Source organism: Hirundo rustica, chromosome 1 (genome assembly GCF_015227805.2).
Source record: "Hirundo rustica isolate bHirRus1 chromosome 1, bHirRus1.pri.v3, whole genome shotgun sequence".
Lineage (NCBI taxonomy): Eukaryota > Metazoa > Chordata > Aves > Passeriformes > Hirundinidae > Hirundo > Hirundo rustica.
This window is the reverse complement of record NC_053450.1, coordinates 8560323-8576100: the sequence shown is the minus strand read 5'-3', so window position 1 is coordinate 8576100 and position 15778 is coordinate 8560323. Positions and strand designations below refer to the sequence as shown.

The window sequence follows — 15778 nt, the reverse complement described above, 5'->3', positions numbered from 1 at the left end:
TCTTGTGCCTGAAGATATGAGAGCCTCAGGTCTGTTGCAGCTTGTTTCTTCCATAATCACTATCAGAGTTCTAAGAATACTTCTGCAACACTGGGCTATGGTTAACTTGCACAGACATTCTGTTAAGTTCACGTATCTTTTTATGAATAGTAGATTTTCATAGACCTGAATACTAGATTTTCATAGACTCATAGATTGGAACAGACTTCTGAATCCCATTTAATACAGTTTGCTTTCAAAACAGGATGAATCAGATTAACTCTTTCACAGCCCATTGGATTTGAGGGTTGAGCCCTGCTCTGCCTTCACAGAATCACAAAACCACAGAACCTCAGAATTGCTGGGGTAGGAAGGCGCTACTGGAAATCATCCAGGTTACACAGGAATGCATCCAGATGGATTTGGAATGTCTCCAGAGAGGGAAAGTCCATGACCTCTGAGAGCAACCTCTATCCAGGTTTCTGCCACCCTCTATGTAAAGCAGTTCTTCCTCATGTTGAGGTGGAACATTTTGTGTTTTAATTTAAGGCCATTGGCCTTTGTCCTGTCCCTGGGCACCACTGAAAACAGCCTGGCACCATCCTCTTGGTGCATGCCTTAGAGACATTTAAATGCATTAATGAGATCCCTTCTCAGTCTTCTCTTCCCAAGTCTCTCTTCATAAGAGAGATGTTCCAGGCCCCCAATAAGGTCTTCTTTATAAACACTCATTAGGTACTTAAAGAAGACAATGAGATGTCCTTTCAGTCTTCTCTTCTTAAAGTTATATGACCTCAGGTCTCCCAGCCTCTCCTCACACATTATGTACCCCAATCCCATAACCATCTTGGTAAATTATTGCTACAATTTCTGGCCCATGTTTCCTACTGGTGAATCTGACCATGGAAACCTCACTCCAGATGTGGTCCTAGAACCTTTACTTCAAAACATGATTATTTTTCAGTGTTGATCAGACACCAAGTATTGGCAGTGTTTGTGCAATGAATCCTGTTGAGAAATAAGTTTCATCAATTTCTCACCAGATCTACTTTTCTTTTACTAATTAAACAAAAATGTCAGAAAACTGACACACACCTCATTATCCCGATCCTTCTCCAGGAAGTGACGGGCAACATGGCTGGGTAAAATATTCCGTAGCATGTTTTCATTGTGCTCTCTCAGCTCCTTCATTTCATTGATTTCTTCTTTTGCTTGAACACGCCACAGAAAATCCAGCCTTGCCGTGTATTCAAGCTGTAGTTTCAGAAAGAAAAAAGAGGCAAAAATAAAACTTGACAAGATAAGAGTAGAGATTGTATTGCCATCTTGGCAGGTCGCTCATGCCATGTAGCCACCTTCAGTGCTGCTGAAGATCTCTGAAACAATTTGATTTTCTTGCCAGGAAAAGAGATTATTTCTTTGCCTTATGTACAGTGAGACTCTCAGAGTTATCATGAGCAAAATAATATTTGTCATATTACTGCTATCAGTAGATATAAATTGTCATTAAATTATTTTCCCTTTAAGCACATCTTTATTATTTAGATAATGAAGTTAGACAGAAGATAAGGAATTGGCAGGTATTGATATGAGATAAATATGTTCCCTTTTCCATAAGTGTTTTCAAATTAAATGAGAAAATTAGCACACAGCTAACTAAACTTTTAGCAAGGATGTCCTTCTCAAGAATGAACATTTTTCAGCAAAACTCTGCATGATAGCCCAAAATACTCCCAAAGAGAATGCCCAAATCTGTGGCACAAAAATCATATAGTCATACTGTTGGTACGTGCAGTTATTTGCAACTTTAATCTTATAAAAAGTAATGGAAAACATGCTATTTGTCATCCCCTCCAATACTCTGTGCCTGTGTTTTGGGATCAGAGTCTACAGTCGCAGTCTATGCTTGCCAAGTCTCACTGCCTGATACCCGCAGCTAAAAACTGGAGTGAAATGATTTCTAGTGTGCTGTGTGTGCAGAACAAAAGCTGTGCACCACAGAGCTTATACATGCATACACATATATGCATTGTTGATATATATATAAATCCATATGCATTTAAATATGAATGGCAACAGTCTGCTAGCTGGAACATGTTGAAGCATCATGCCACTTGCCTGAGAGGCATATGTGTGCCAGCACACGGACAAACCCAACACTGCCAGAGATATTGTGTGCATTACACTGAAGCAGAGTTTTAAGCAGATTTCAAGGCAGCTGATATTGTGCTTGCACAAGAGGCGACTTATTAAGGTACAGCATTGCTGAAAATGATGGAAATATATATATAATCAGTAAACTGAAAGAGAAAATATATTTGTGAGGTCTGAGATGCTCCAACCAGAGATAATAACACCCAGCAAAGAAATATATTATGTGGGCAAATGGATGAATTTTACAATTTTAAGAAACATCAAAAGGTGCTGGGATGGAGGCATTTTTTGAAATATAATTCATATAACAAACTAAAATAAAGGAGCAAACTGGAGTGGGTGGGAATGACTAAGAGGGGGTTCAGGCATTGTTTAGTGACTCATCTTGGTCACAGTTTTAGTCAGCAGCAGTCATGAATGGCAAACTCTTCAGAAGAAAAAGAGCAAAGCACTTTGCAAGGGATCTTATATATTGGCTGTGCTCTAGGGAGCTTTCCTTCCTAAAAGCTAAAAGTGACCGTGGCTTGATATAAACTTCCAAAGCCTGTATGCAATTTGGCGGTGATTTACCTGCCCTCTGGGTGCTGTAGTCAGCTTTATAAAAACAAACTTTTTTCTACTGATATGATGATCTTCTATCTTGTGACCATTAACTCCCTGAATTAATGGCAAAAAACAAACAACAACAACAACAAAAAACTGTCAGGAAAGAGTATTTTAAACAAAATTTTCAACATTTTTTCAGTCTATTTTGCCTTTCTTTTATGCCAGAAGACAGAGCCCATACCAGATAACTGACTTTTATCTCTACCAACTAACTGAGAAGAAAAAAATAACTATAAATTTGCTAGGAGTTCTAAAGGTATTTCAAAGATTGACTTCAAATAGGAGCAGCTGCTGGATTTTGAGTTCTTTGATGTTTCAAGGTATTTAATGCTATGACAATAAGAGCTTGGCAAAAAACTGAGGTAGTTTTTCAGAGATGATTCTTTATGCCGCTCTACAGGGAAATGTCACATCTCTAAGCCTAGCTCAGAATAGTAGCAGCTAATTTTTACATTTTAGATAACGTCATTCTGGTTATTTATGATCATATTTTAACATGAAATACTTTTTTTTTCATCATCAGTGGACTACCAGGATGACACTGTGGTCTCAGACAGAAAGGATTTATATATATATATATATATATATATAAAATATTAAGAAAATGCTTTGCTAAATTCTTATATTTGTTAAAGCGAAAAGAATTGTAGAGTTGAGTTTAAGGTTTATTGTTTGATTGTTTAAAGGAATATCCCTGGATTTAAATCTCAAAGTGTGCATGTTTTCCTGCCCTGATATGTAGCTTTAAGAAACACCTCTGATTACAATGGTTAGTGAAAAAAAGAGAGATGTATTACACAGAAAGTCTAACATTATGTCCTCTATGTGCTGCACAACCCAACCACTCTGCAGACGATTGCCACATGCAATTAAATTCAATCTAATAAGATGGTGTCACACACATTTTTCTCAAATTTGATTTTAAATCTTGGGTGCTAAATAAGACATTAAATCACAGTGAATAAAACCTAATAATTTATTATTCAAAAATTGAAGGTCCATAAATATTATCTTGCAAAAATAATACTTTTCAGTAAATCCATCTAGAATAAGACAAGTTTTAAGATATTATACTTCAGAATACTTTTGCAGCTTGTGAGATGGGAAGATGTGCTGGAGGAAACTTTTGTTGGACTTAAAGTGCTCCTCAATTCACACTTTTGAAGAGTTGTGGGGTTTTTTGTTGGTTTTTTTTTTAATGTGGTTTGAATGGAACTTTATATATATTAAGTTGGCAACTATACAGAGATCTTTAGGTTAACTCTATGATAAGAAATAAAACAAGTCAATTAAATGTTCATGGACTCTGCTGTTGGATGCTGTTAAATTGACAGACTGGCCTCATGAATCATTTGGGAGAACATGCAGGATTTAACACATCTCAGGGACCATTTCCAAGGGCAGTTTAGTGCAGCCATCCTGTTTTATGGAACAAGAAAGGTTAATAAATTGGAAAATAACTTGTGCCCTGCTCACAGGCCTCTGGACTAGAAAACACTCTTAAACACCCCCGCTCAGGCTTTTGTAGAAGACAGACAATTACACTCAGGATTGGGATCCTGAAGAGCGTTGTCTGGCTTCTGCCTAATTCTTACTCCGCCTAAACTCCTCTAGTGTTGTTTTTCTTAGTACCATAGCTGATTCCCAAGCCTGAAATTTTTATCTTGACATATGTTAATAATCATTGTGAATACTAAAGGCTTATCACAAATTTGAGTTGTTTAGTTCTTATTTGTTCCATATTTTTCCCAAGTGGATTTGATGTCTTGATATAGACATGTCACAGTTCATTGTTTTCCATCAAATTTAAATGTGTGTATTGTGTAAAATGCATTTCATCCCTTGCTTCCCCTACTCACTCATTCCTCATTCCCTCAAAAAGAAGATAAACAGTAGGAAATAGAATATGTAGGTGTTGGCTTCTTTTTGCTCTCCTGCGGAAGAAATGGAGGCTCTAACTTCTGACACAGCTTAGAAAGTTATTGTAATAAAGTGTATAATATTGTCTTATCTATCACAGCATCATTCCTCTCTTACTGACTCATTCCAGGGGGATTGAGAAATGCTGGAGTTTATCAACTTAATGGTCTTGAGGGGAAAATCTTTAGGCAAGTTAACAATGTCTAAAGGCAGCTGTGCTTGGTGCTTTCTTTAATACAGCATGTTCCCTGTTTTTGTGATCAGAAACTGCCTCAACTCAGCATGTTTGACATCCAGAGCTTGAGAGCCAGAAACACTGTGGAGGAAACACCCTGCTTTAGCTGTTTTTTTATTAAACTAATTTGTTATTTTAAATCTAAATTTGCCACAGTTCTCTCTCCCTGTGCATTTTTCCTGAAATTATGTATTCCTGAAATACCCAGTTTCTCAATTCCTCCTCGAGGATATCAGTCCTAAAGCTCTGAGGCCCCTAAATCCTGCTTAAGGTCCAGGTCCATGTGAAAGGATTCTTGTAAGTGGTCCGTGACACAGTTGAGTAAGTACTGGTGCTTCACCCAAATTTTGCTAATTTTCTCGAGTCTGCCGGTTTTTTTCTTTATAAAAATAATAAGCTATTTCACTGTAGTTTTATTATTTACTGGTTTTTATTCCCATTCTCTATTTTGGGTTTATGCCTACTCAAGTGTACTGAAGCTGTCAGATGCCTCCAGAACTGAATATGTATCTAAAATATTGGTGTTTTGTTTGTTTCTTCAAATAGAAAATGCAATATAATTTGAGTATTGTTGAATAGAATATTGCACATGTTCTTTAAGAATGCTAGGCAGTGATAGGTGTGTGCTTTCCTTAATCAGATTCTGCATATGGTTTATTAAATTGCAAAATGTCATATGTTCAAGAGAGTAAAAAGGCAGATGGTACTTTAAAAGTAATTGTTGTCACATCTTGTAATTGCAAGGGACAAAGGGAAAGGTTAAAGAAAATGTTTGCATTACCTGTTGACCATGATAAAACACAGCTAAAAGGAACATTGCCATCAGTAGTAAAGATGCTTCCTTTGTACCCAGGAAGTCTGTGCTGGAAAAAAAAAAAAAAAAAAAAAAAAAAAAAAAAAAAAAAAAAAAAGAACAAACAACTAAGTAAAATACAGTTATTGATTTTTCAGTGTTGTAATTGTTTGGAAGCTTCATTTCATAAGTGGTAATTTTTGTTGTTCTTTAAAAAAATCCACTGTATTTGAAAATTTAATTTAGCAGTAATTAGGTCAAGAGAACAGGAATGTAATTGGAGAGCTCCCTGTTTGGAGACACATCTTAAGTAACTAAATTGTAGCCTACAGGAGGTACACAGGGGGTGATGAGCTTTCACTTTCAAATGTGGTATGCAAGCTGTGTGTCAGTCAGTCCCTTCCTGGGAGCTTGGTAAACAGCCCCTGTGGGGTGCAGGAGGTGGCATCCTGGGAGGGAAAGGTTGAGCTGGAGCTGACAAAGGGAAACATCCAGGCTGTGAAAGTAAAAGCCCAGTGAATAAGAACAGAGATAAAGGATGAACTCCAAGGCAGGAGCTGAAATTAAACATCCACATACTGTGAGAAGGGTTTGGAGATGACGGGAATATAGTGTGGATAAAAAGAGGAACAAAAAATGGCAAACAGTAGCTAGGACTGGTTTTACTGGGCTACAAAGAGGAGACAGAGAAGCCTGCCACAAGGGAGGTAAAGAAAACCCTTGCAGGGCTTTCAGGGAAGCAGAGAAGATGAGTCAAGCAGGTACTGGCTGTATGAAATCTGTTGTATGAAATCACTGAGATGAGCTGTATGAAACACAAAGAAAATTTAAAATAAAATAAAAGGAGTTAAAAGCATTAACAAGGGGTTTCAATTATTGAGAGAAATTATAGTTATGTGGAAAGATGAATAAAAACTGAAGAAAATATCTCTGTATGCCAGGGTGTTTTTTAAGAAACATGTTTCCCAAGGAACAGACAAACGAGGCTGGGGAACTGGAAGAGCCAAACTTACAGTAAAGCAAATGAGAGGGGAAAAACAAAAAAAAAAAAAAAAAAGAAAAATTTGAGGTGAATTGAACAGGGATGTTTGTCAATTATTTTGTTGAAGGGAGATGAGAAAAGGAAGTTATTATGTGGTGATAAAACCTAGAAATTTTGTAAACAAAAAAAAAAAAGAGTAAATGAGGATCAGAAATTGGAAGAGATTTTGAGACAATCTGTCTTGAGATCTAAGAAAAAAGCAAAGTCCAGATACTGGATCTGTTTTCCGTAGTAATTTTTAAAGAAGTATTGAATCATATTTGTCAGAGAAGGACTCCTATGACAGAGAAATTAGAGAAAGAAAGAGCAGAACTTATGAGCTTTCACTCAAGACTAAACCAGAAGGAAACTTTCTAGTGAGAGAGATAACTGAACTGACTTTGTGGTCCTAATGAATTTACTGTGCTGCTATGGGATGAGTCATCAATATAGAGCAAGAGCAAGCAGGAAGTATCCTTGTCATTTGCAAACATACTGGAATTCAAATGTTTCTTTTTTTTAAGTTGCCCAAATACAACCTCCAAATGAATACATTCCGAAAGGAGCCCTTGTACACTGGCCAAAGGCAAGAACCTGAAATGTCTTAAACTCACCTGTTATTGCATATTGGGGTATTGTAGCTATACCCACCATTGCTGGATGAGTTTTGTTCAAATGATTTATATAGCTAGAAAACCAAGTAATTTTCAGGGCACACAATCTTGAACTCCATTCTCCCATATATCGGAGCTTAAGTTCAAATCCTTGTCGTGAGAATGGAGAATCTCAACTGATTTCCCTATGTCTTGGGCTGTTGGCTGCTCCAGGAAATGTTCCTGCCTCTTTCTCACTCTTCTGTGATAGCAGTCACTAGAGTTTCATTGGCACAGGGAATGGAGGTTAACCTGAATTCTTGAAGATTTTTACACAAAAGAGATTCTTTGTTATCCCTGGTTAGTGACAATTATCATTATTTCTACTTCAAGTTACTTAGCCAAAGTATTGCTCACTGCCGTTTGTCAGATTTTCTGGGGTCTGCTCTGGACACATGATATGTCTGTGCAATGATAACTAGCTTTAGAAAAAGGAATTGCACCCCAAATCTATGGTACCTTGCTACTGTAAGAAGCAAGTAAAGAAATATATGCATGCAGAGCCTTCCTACGTGTAAGGACTTGGCTGTTGTGAGAATTGTACTTCAAATCCATGCTTTTCTCTCACCCTGAGCATCTTCATCTGCACTTATAAGCACAAGCAACTGCAATACTACACTGGTGAAATATCAAGGACTGAAGAACTGTTTTTCTGAATGACGATTTAAATTACTGCTGCTCTAGATTCAGTTATTGCAGCACTAATTGCACCTCTGACTCTGCAAATCCTTGTGGTTCTTCTGTCCTTCCCTTCAGTTCCTCTTGCTGGGAAAGAAACCTGGGAGGAGGAGGAGTGTGTCCCTCAAGCACTCTCCTAAAAAACAAGGTCATGCCTGTGTTCCTTATATCTTTCACAACTCTACATTATTTGTTTGGATTTTATTCTAAAATTCATTTTTTGACTCCTGTTTTCTTAAACTGGGGGGAATTTTTCAATTGGTATCTCTGAAGCTTTCAAGAATAGAAATGACCAAGGTATGTGCATATTTTTAGTCAACATTGATAAACTAGAGGAGACATAAAAGACAAATTTTGCTCAATATTTAAATGCCCTCATGAAATGAAAATTTTAATAAAAAGGCTTGAGAAAGAAACAGATTATAAATAATTTTGAATTAGTCATTGCCTGTTGCAACCATCACTTCATATTTAATTCTGGTGCTATCCAATACACTCATAGTCTGGCAAGACTTGAACCAACACTATAAGAAAAAGCAGTTTCTGAAGGGGGCTGTGAACACTTACTCTCCATTGTGGTTAAAGTTGTCATATTGCAGAAAAAGGGAAGCATAAATGGTCTCAGTCAGCAGAGAGTATATTGCAATCATGATGAGAAGCACTGCCAGCTTCAGGACAGAGTTGAGACGGAGAAACACTGCACAAGTCACCATTGCCAGCACACCAGTGAAGACAAAATACTGAACAGAAAACAGCACTGGTTAATTTTGGTGATCAGAGATAAACATTTATGTAAATAATTAAGTAACCGGAAGCATGGAAAAATTATTTTGGATTTCAGTGCACAGCTAAGTCCTCTTAGGGCCCAGGGCACTTTGAAAATAAGCACTTTGCTAAAATAGAATGTGAAATTACAAATTCTCTACTTTCATGCTAGCAGAGATAATTTTCTGTGCCTTTATGGCACTTACATTGCATTATAATGGAAATGGCATCCTCTATAATTAAAAGAGGAAAGGGAGAGATGCTGCTTGCAGTAGTTTGCTACTGAAAAGTCAGCTGGGAGAAAACAATTTGTATTCCTTCAGAGTCTAAATTTCCACAAGACCCATAAAATACTCAGGATGGGAGAATCATATTGATACTTTAATTCTTCCCATGCTACTGAAGAAAGAGGATAATACCACAGGTTGGGATTTTTTGTTCCTTTTTTTCTTTTTTTAAAAAATTTTAATATTGTAGGTCTAGATGGTTACACTACTCTCTTAAAATGTGATGCCTGTAAGTTTTACTCATATCTTATTTTCTAATATTTTCATTGTCTCATTTTTCTCAATGATTAGTCATCTGCCAAATGAAATCCATGCAGCTGATACTGGATAGAGAGAGACAATCATGGTCATGAGCTGTTCAGACTTAAAATAGTAACCAGCACGCACAGCCCAAATGTAGTTTAAATTAACTCAAATCACACAGCTTTAGGAGCAGTCATATTCATTTTTCTGGGTACAGTTTTTTCTTTAGTAGAGTTTCCTTGTAGGAAAATCTTCATCCCTGCTGTTTAGAGCATACTGCTGGCAGCATCATGACACTGCCATATGTCATATGCTGCCATTTCTAAAAAGCATACTTCTCCTATCTACACATGACCAACACATTGATTTCATTGCCTGCTTGCTCATCTTAGAGAGGATTTATTATTTTTTTTTTCCCCAAAACGAATCTTAAAATAACCACCACAATCTAACTACTCTCTTTGTAATGTAAGAAGTTTTGCTCTCCATTACATTTACACAAATTAGATGGTTTATTGCACTAGGTTCATTGAATCATTGCTGGGTGTGTTCCCGGTGTAAAGGTTCTGCATAAAGTTCAAGGGTTAAATCTTATCTGTTATGCCCCATTAGATCATAAGGCTAATTCCTTCTGTAACCAGCCTCTGCTTTTTCTATCAACATATGGTTAGATGAAAATGTTCCCTTCTTCACAGTGTTGAGCCCCTGACTCCACCACAAGGTAGTGGTTGCCATATAACCTTTGTGGATCCACACCTCAGGTTCAAAAGCACTCTCAGAAATACCTCAGGACAGGAACAGATGTCTGTAAAAGAAGCAGAGGAATTGAAGGTCTGGTTCTTCAGGGATATTGGTTTGTCAAAATCACACCATAGCTGTGAAGAAATAAAACAAAATCAGGGCTATATTGTGCACAGGTGACTAATTGCTGTCTGGCTGCCTGGGTTCGGGGGTGGTACTGGCTGACCTGCTGCTTTCTCTATGCCAGTTCCCCAGCTGGCACCAAGGACTGGATAAATGGACAGTAAGAAGACATACTGTGGAGATGAAATGCAAAAAGGGGAGCTATTTGTGCTGCAGACATTCAGCATCTGAATAGCCTCCTTATGTTCTCTTTTCAGAGCAGAAAGGTGAGCTTCTCTGGGATTTCCAGAGGACTGATGTTGGGCTCCTAAGAATTACCTCTCAAAATGCTTGGACTTTGCTATAAACTATACAGAAAATTGTTTAATCTGAAGCATAAAATCAGATTGAATGTGTGCCTGTTCTGCCAGCTGTTTTAATCTGCTAAGGATAGCGTTATCCTTCTGGATATGGGACATCCACCTTCATTTTCATGATTCACACAGACCTGGTTGTACCAAAACATGGTGTGGTTCCAGAACAGAAATTGTGATGCTTAGAATGGAAGGGAATAAAAATTCACTCATGAAACAATGGTTCTGATAATGAAATATTGCTTTTTGCTCATTTTAATGGTGTTTTTCACCAAGAGGATTAGATACAAAGAAACAAGCAGTGTTGAATTGGAACGTATTACGGTCTTAGAATGAAGGAAAAAATTATTAATTGTTCTATGTTTTGACACTTAAAGCAGATGGAGTCTCCTGTCATATATATTTATTTACTCTGGGTGATTATAATAGGTCATGTCATCAACCTGGTGTGTACAAGCTAGCTACAGATCTTTTTTTCCCCAATAGGTAGAAAATTCATTTAATGAGGGCCAATTTCTTATCATTAAATTTGAATTAAATTTTAACTTGGGACTCTTTTGTTTGTTCTTTTAGGCACTCAGCCATCTCTGCAGTGCAGGAGTATTACCTGGCTGTCTGTGCACTCTTCCATGACACCAGACAACTAATGGCACCTTCTGAAAATTAATGAGGTATACAGCACCTCTCTGCAGAGCAGAGAGGTCGCAAGAACAAATATTTTTACTTGCTTTTTAAACAAGTGTGTTTTTAAAAAAGACTTTCAGGAACACAAACTTAATTTTAAAACAATAAGAAAGCACTTAAGACTCATAAGACTCGTTTGCCCCCCTGGTGAAACCAAAGCTTATGGCTCTTCTTAGAAAGCATCTGAGTCTTAGACCCCTCTTAGACCCCTCCAGTTGGCTGCATTTGAGCTAGTGAACACGTAAAACTGCAAGGCTGAGATGCATTACATGTTCTTAAATGCATGCAGGTCCCTCCTGAATTAACTATTATTATGGAAATACTTTGGCATATTAAAAAAATGAGATATTATAAATACTGTCATTTCCTATAGAGGTGAGGACTCAGTGACTCAAGCCATTGTCCAGCTAAATATATGACAATATATATGACTGTTTACTGCTTTTTAGAAAATCACTGGTGTGACAGTAAAAAGTAATCATTTTCTTTTAACTGTCTTTGTATTAGCCAACCCAGAAAATTGCAGGACACAATCTTAAAAAAATAACGGACAAGAAGTCATGGGAAGTAACAAATTGGGCATGGATAGTGTGTTAGAGATCTTGTTTTAAGATCAAGACTAATCCTACCAAAGTCCTTCCTGAAAGGTGTTTGTTCGACATGATTTTAAAACCTGTGAATTCTAAAGCACTGTTTAGTGATTTATATTGTAATACACAACTGTATTTTTCTTCAGGAAATTTTCAGCCCAATTGAACTTCCTGACATTTACTGTATTTATGTTTTTTCTGTAATGATAGAAATGAGTGGCTGCATTTTTCTTTCTCTGACATACTCTCTTATCAACAATCCTTTTAACCTATTAGTGAGATATTTACCACATTCTTGGCTCAGACTTAAGCAGCTGTCAGGTTGTCTGACATTATAATCTGCCAAATTTATGTAAAGGTGTCTCATGTTGCTGAATACATCGGGATAATCAGGTCTCTATTTGAATTTTTTAAATTATTATTTTAGCAATTGTTTTATTTTTCTTTGTAGTTTAAATAATAGTAGAACTTTAAGATGAGCTGTGAACTTATGAGAGAAAGAATTTAATATCCCTAAGTATTTTTGTGATTTACAGGCTCTAAGAAAGTATTTCAGCATGTCAGAAAATTACAAAGGGTCCTCAAAGGGTGGATGTGTTGAGCAGAAAGTCGACAAAAGGTTTTAAAAAGAGATGATACCCATGAGGGAGAAAAAATTAGATATTTCAGAAATACATAGATTAAGCAATGCATTGAACTTATTGAAGCTGTGATGCTTTGCTTTTTAATGTCATCTAAATCACAGCTGGCTTATCGACATAGTTAACAAGTCCTGCAGCAAGCTTAATAATTCATAAATCATCTTTTCCTGTATAATATTCCTTGGTTCCCTATAAGCTTACAATATTGATGATGGCTCCAAGAAAATTAATCAGAATGGATGCAAATATAATGACATTCCTTGCCAAGTAGGTCTCATTAATCCAGCAGCAAGTTTTCCGGAGCATTAAGGGTAAACATTTGTAATCCTCTGCCGTAGTTATCAGCACAAGAGCGGAGTGCAGCATAATCAGGATAGAAAACTGAATGACCATTGGTATCACTCTGGGGGAAAAAAAAAAAAAGGAAAAAAAAAGAGAATCCATCATTAAACCTCAACACAATCAGTCATAAATCAAGGGAAAAGCTGGACATGTCCATATAGAACAAGTCAAGGGAGTCAGGAGGGCTCATCATGCGTGTAGGTTTGGATACAATTCATCTCACTGCGTAGTAGTCTCAGATTTATGCAGATAGAAGGGACCTTGAGATTCAGATTGACTTGTTCTCCAGTGGTTATACTTTGATTTTGGGTTATGGACACTGACAGAGGGTCATGCAAGATTAATTTCTTCAGTTTCCCACAGTACAGCAGTGTTCTGCAACAGCCTTCTTACTTTGCAAAGCCAAGTGCCTGATATCTGATTTGGAACTGATAGTTTCTAAGTATATCTCAGATATATACAGACAGTCTATATATGCTGGTGTAGCCTACCAGTTCTGCTAACCTAGCCTGATCCAGCTCTGAGCAAAACCAAATTTGGGTCTTCAGAAAGATTAGGGTCAAGCCTCAAGAGGTCCTGCCTGAGGACATGAAACTCTAGTTCTTATTTTGGATTGCCAGACTCTACATGTCAGACCCATGTTAATGAATTAAGGTACTATAAAGGAAGCATCTGCACACCTAAGTCTGGGATATAAACCCAAAATTGCAGAATAACCTGCTTATATGAAAGAAACCTGAGAAATTGAGATTTTGTATTTGCTCACAATAAATTTATAGGCAACAAATTTTTTTCCACTGTAGCTGTTCAGTTGAAGATTGATGTCTTTGTCTCTTGCCTAAGCCTGCTTGCTTTAAAAACAAAACTGAAGGTGGCATAGCATGACCTCTCAGATGACCAATCCAGCTTCTGTGCTGATTCTGATGGGAGTATGCTGATAGGATCAAGTACAATAAAATGAATAAACAAGGTTAGAGGAATCTGAGCAAAAAACCATAATAATTTTCTGTCCATGAACTTCCTCCAGAACTAGGACACCTGGCTTGGATTGTCCCTTCATTCAAGAAAAGGTTCAAGACCAATCAATTTTCTTTTTAGGGATTCTCTTACTGCCAAGATCAAGTGAAGTTTAAAAAGAGCTTTTGCCTTCCCTCTTCCTCATGTACAGTCCCAAATCATCTAATTTGACCCAAAAAGAAAACTTATGGAAAACAGAAGATGCAGATGTTTAAATTAATAACAATTTAAAATTTTTTTTTCTCCTTCACAAGAATAACCCAGTGAAAACCAGGCAGAAATAAGAGTATTTCAGAAGTCTACTTTAGTAAGACCTACTGTTCATGTGAGCATATAAATAGTTCATTGCAGGAAATTAATGAAACTCCCAGGCCTCTCAGATGGAGAAGATGAATCACTGCAAGGTTGGCAAGGTAATATAATGGTTTCATAAAGGACAGTTATGGCAAAAAAAATGGCATTAATTTATCTCACTTAGAGTAATTTGCCCAACTCCATATTTCAAAGAATGAATACTATTGTGAGATTTTTCAGTTCATGTGCATCTGCCCTGTAAGGGAAAAATGCATCAATGGATCAAATATTTATCCTTTGAGAGATAGATATAAATGGAGATAAAATTCTAAAACTTCCATATACATTAGATTTCAGACATGATTCCCTTCTTTAATATGCAGACTAAGATAAACTCTCTGGTAAACTCTCTGAACAACTTTTGTAATGTATGTTCTGTGACAATTTAAATAGCATTTTCACCAAATTTTAAGAAACCAAAAGACTCAGCTCAAGTATTCACACATCTACTTAAGCAAATACAAAATTTCACTCTTGTTCAACAGAAATCTGAAGCATTCACTGAAAAACTCTTATATGTGTTTTTAGGAAATGGGTAAGTCAGCATGAGGACTGAATTATAGTTTCTTAGTGGTTTTTTGGAAATTATTTCCATGGTTTTCCACCCTACTATTTTACTTCTCTGATATTTACCAGAGGTCTAACTAATGAATATGCAGTTATTTCAAGGATTCTGTCTAACTTTGTGATAGTTTGTTCAATCACTTATGCTTTGAACTGCTTTTAGAACTGGAACTTAGGAAATTTGAACTTCCAGATTATTTTCTCATCCAATATGTTTAAGCATATTGAAATCTCACTCAAAACCCCTATCCTGTTATTTTAGGGTTGCTCATCTGTTGACAGGCATGCTTTTTAAAAAACTGGAACATATTTTTTGAAGCAGAGTATCAGAACTTGAAAAAACAAGATCAAAATTTGTCTCCTTAAGCCTGTTTTGACAGTGATCTTCAGCTCCTGACAGAACATAGGAACTGCCATAAAATGCCCACGTCTCCAAAACTACTCTCACAAAAGGGGTAGTGGTAAATGCCCTTTCCCTAAATATCTCCCCATGTTCCAGCAATCAAACTTTCAGAGCATTCTTGAAGGCGAGGTAATATATTTTTTTAAAAAACTTCCCCTGATCGTTTATTGTAGGAATTTATCTAATCTTAATTTTGACCTATTTGTATTTGCAACCTCTTTAGCATTCAGTGACAAAAAGGTCCTCAGGGGAAAACACAAGACTACTTGCAAGATGAGAAACTAGTTGAGACAGCTGCAGGCAATGTGTTTGTGTGACTGCTTCCCACTCATTCCAATGGCACTAGATACCCTCACAAGAATTAACAGACATGAATCAGTGAAGATAGAAAAAAAGTATTTTTTCTTTTCATTTTTTCCCACCAGTATGGCAGTGATTGATACAGCAGCAGAAATATTTTTGGAAAACTGATTCAGTTAATAAGATCCATAAATCTTCTTGTACATACTGAGGGAAACAAACAAACAAACAAACACACAAACAAACAAAAACATCTATCAGAAGTGAAAAACTTTAAATGTGTATTAGAAGAGCTTTCAAAAAGCAAGCAAACTTATTAGGGGCAATATAAC

General features: G+C 36.7%; 1 protein-coding gene across 2 annotated transcripts in view; it reads right to left on the bottom strand.

The window, feature by feature from the left end:
- The window catches only part of ADCY8 (adenylate cyclase 8), a 123766-nt gene that overhangs the window by 12795 nt on the left and 95193 nt on the right, over positions 1-15778 (bottom strand). For both annotated transcript variants that reach the window (XM_040061569.2, XM_040061577.2), the window contains 5 exons: positions 12668-12869; positions 10120-10209; positions 8607-8779; positions 5676-5757; positions 1075-1233 (listed from right to left, as the gene is read on the bottom strand). In XM_040061569.2, coding sequence (XP_039917503.1) covers positions 1075-1233; positions 5676-5757; positions 8607-8779; positions 10120-10209; positions 12668-12869 — 706 coding nt within the window. The remainder of the gene's footprint in view (positions 1-1074; positions 1234-5675; positions 5758-8606; positions 8780-10119; positions 10210-12667; positions 12870-15778) is intronic.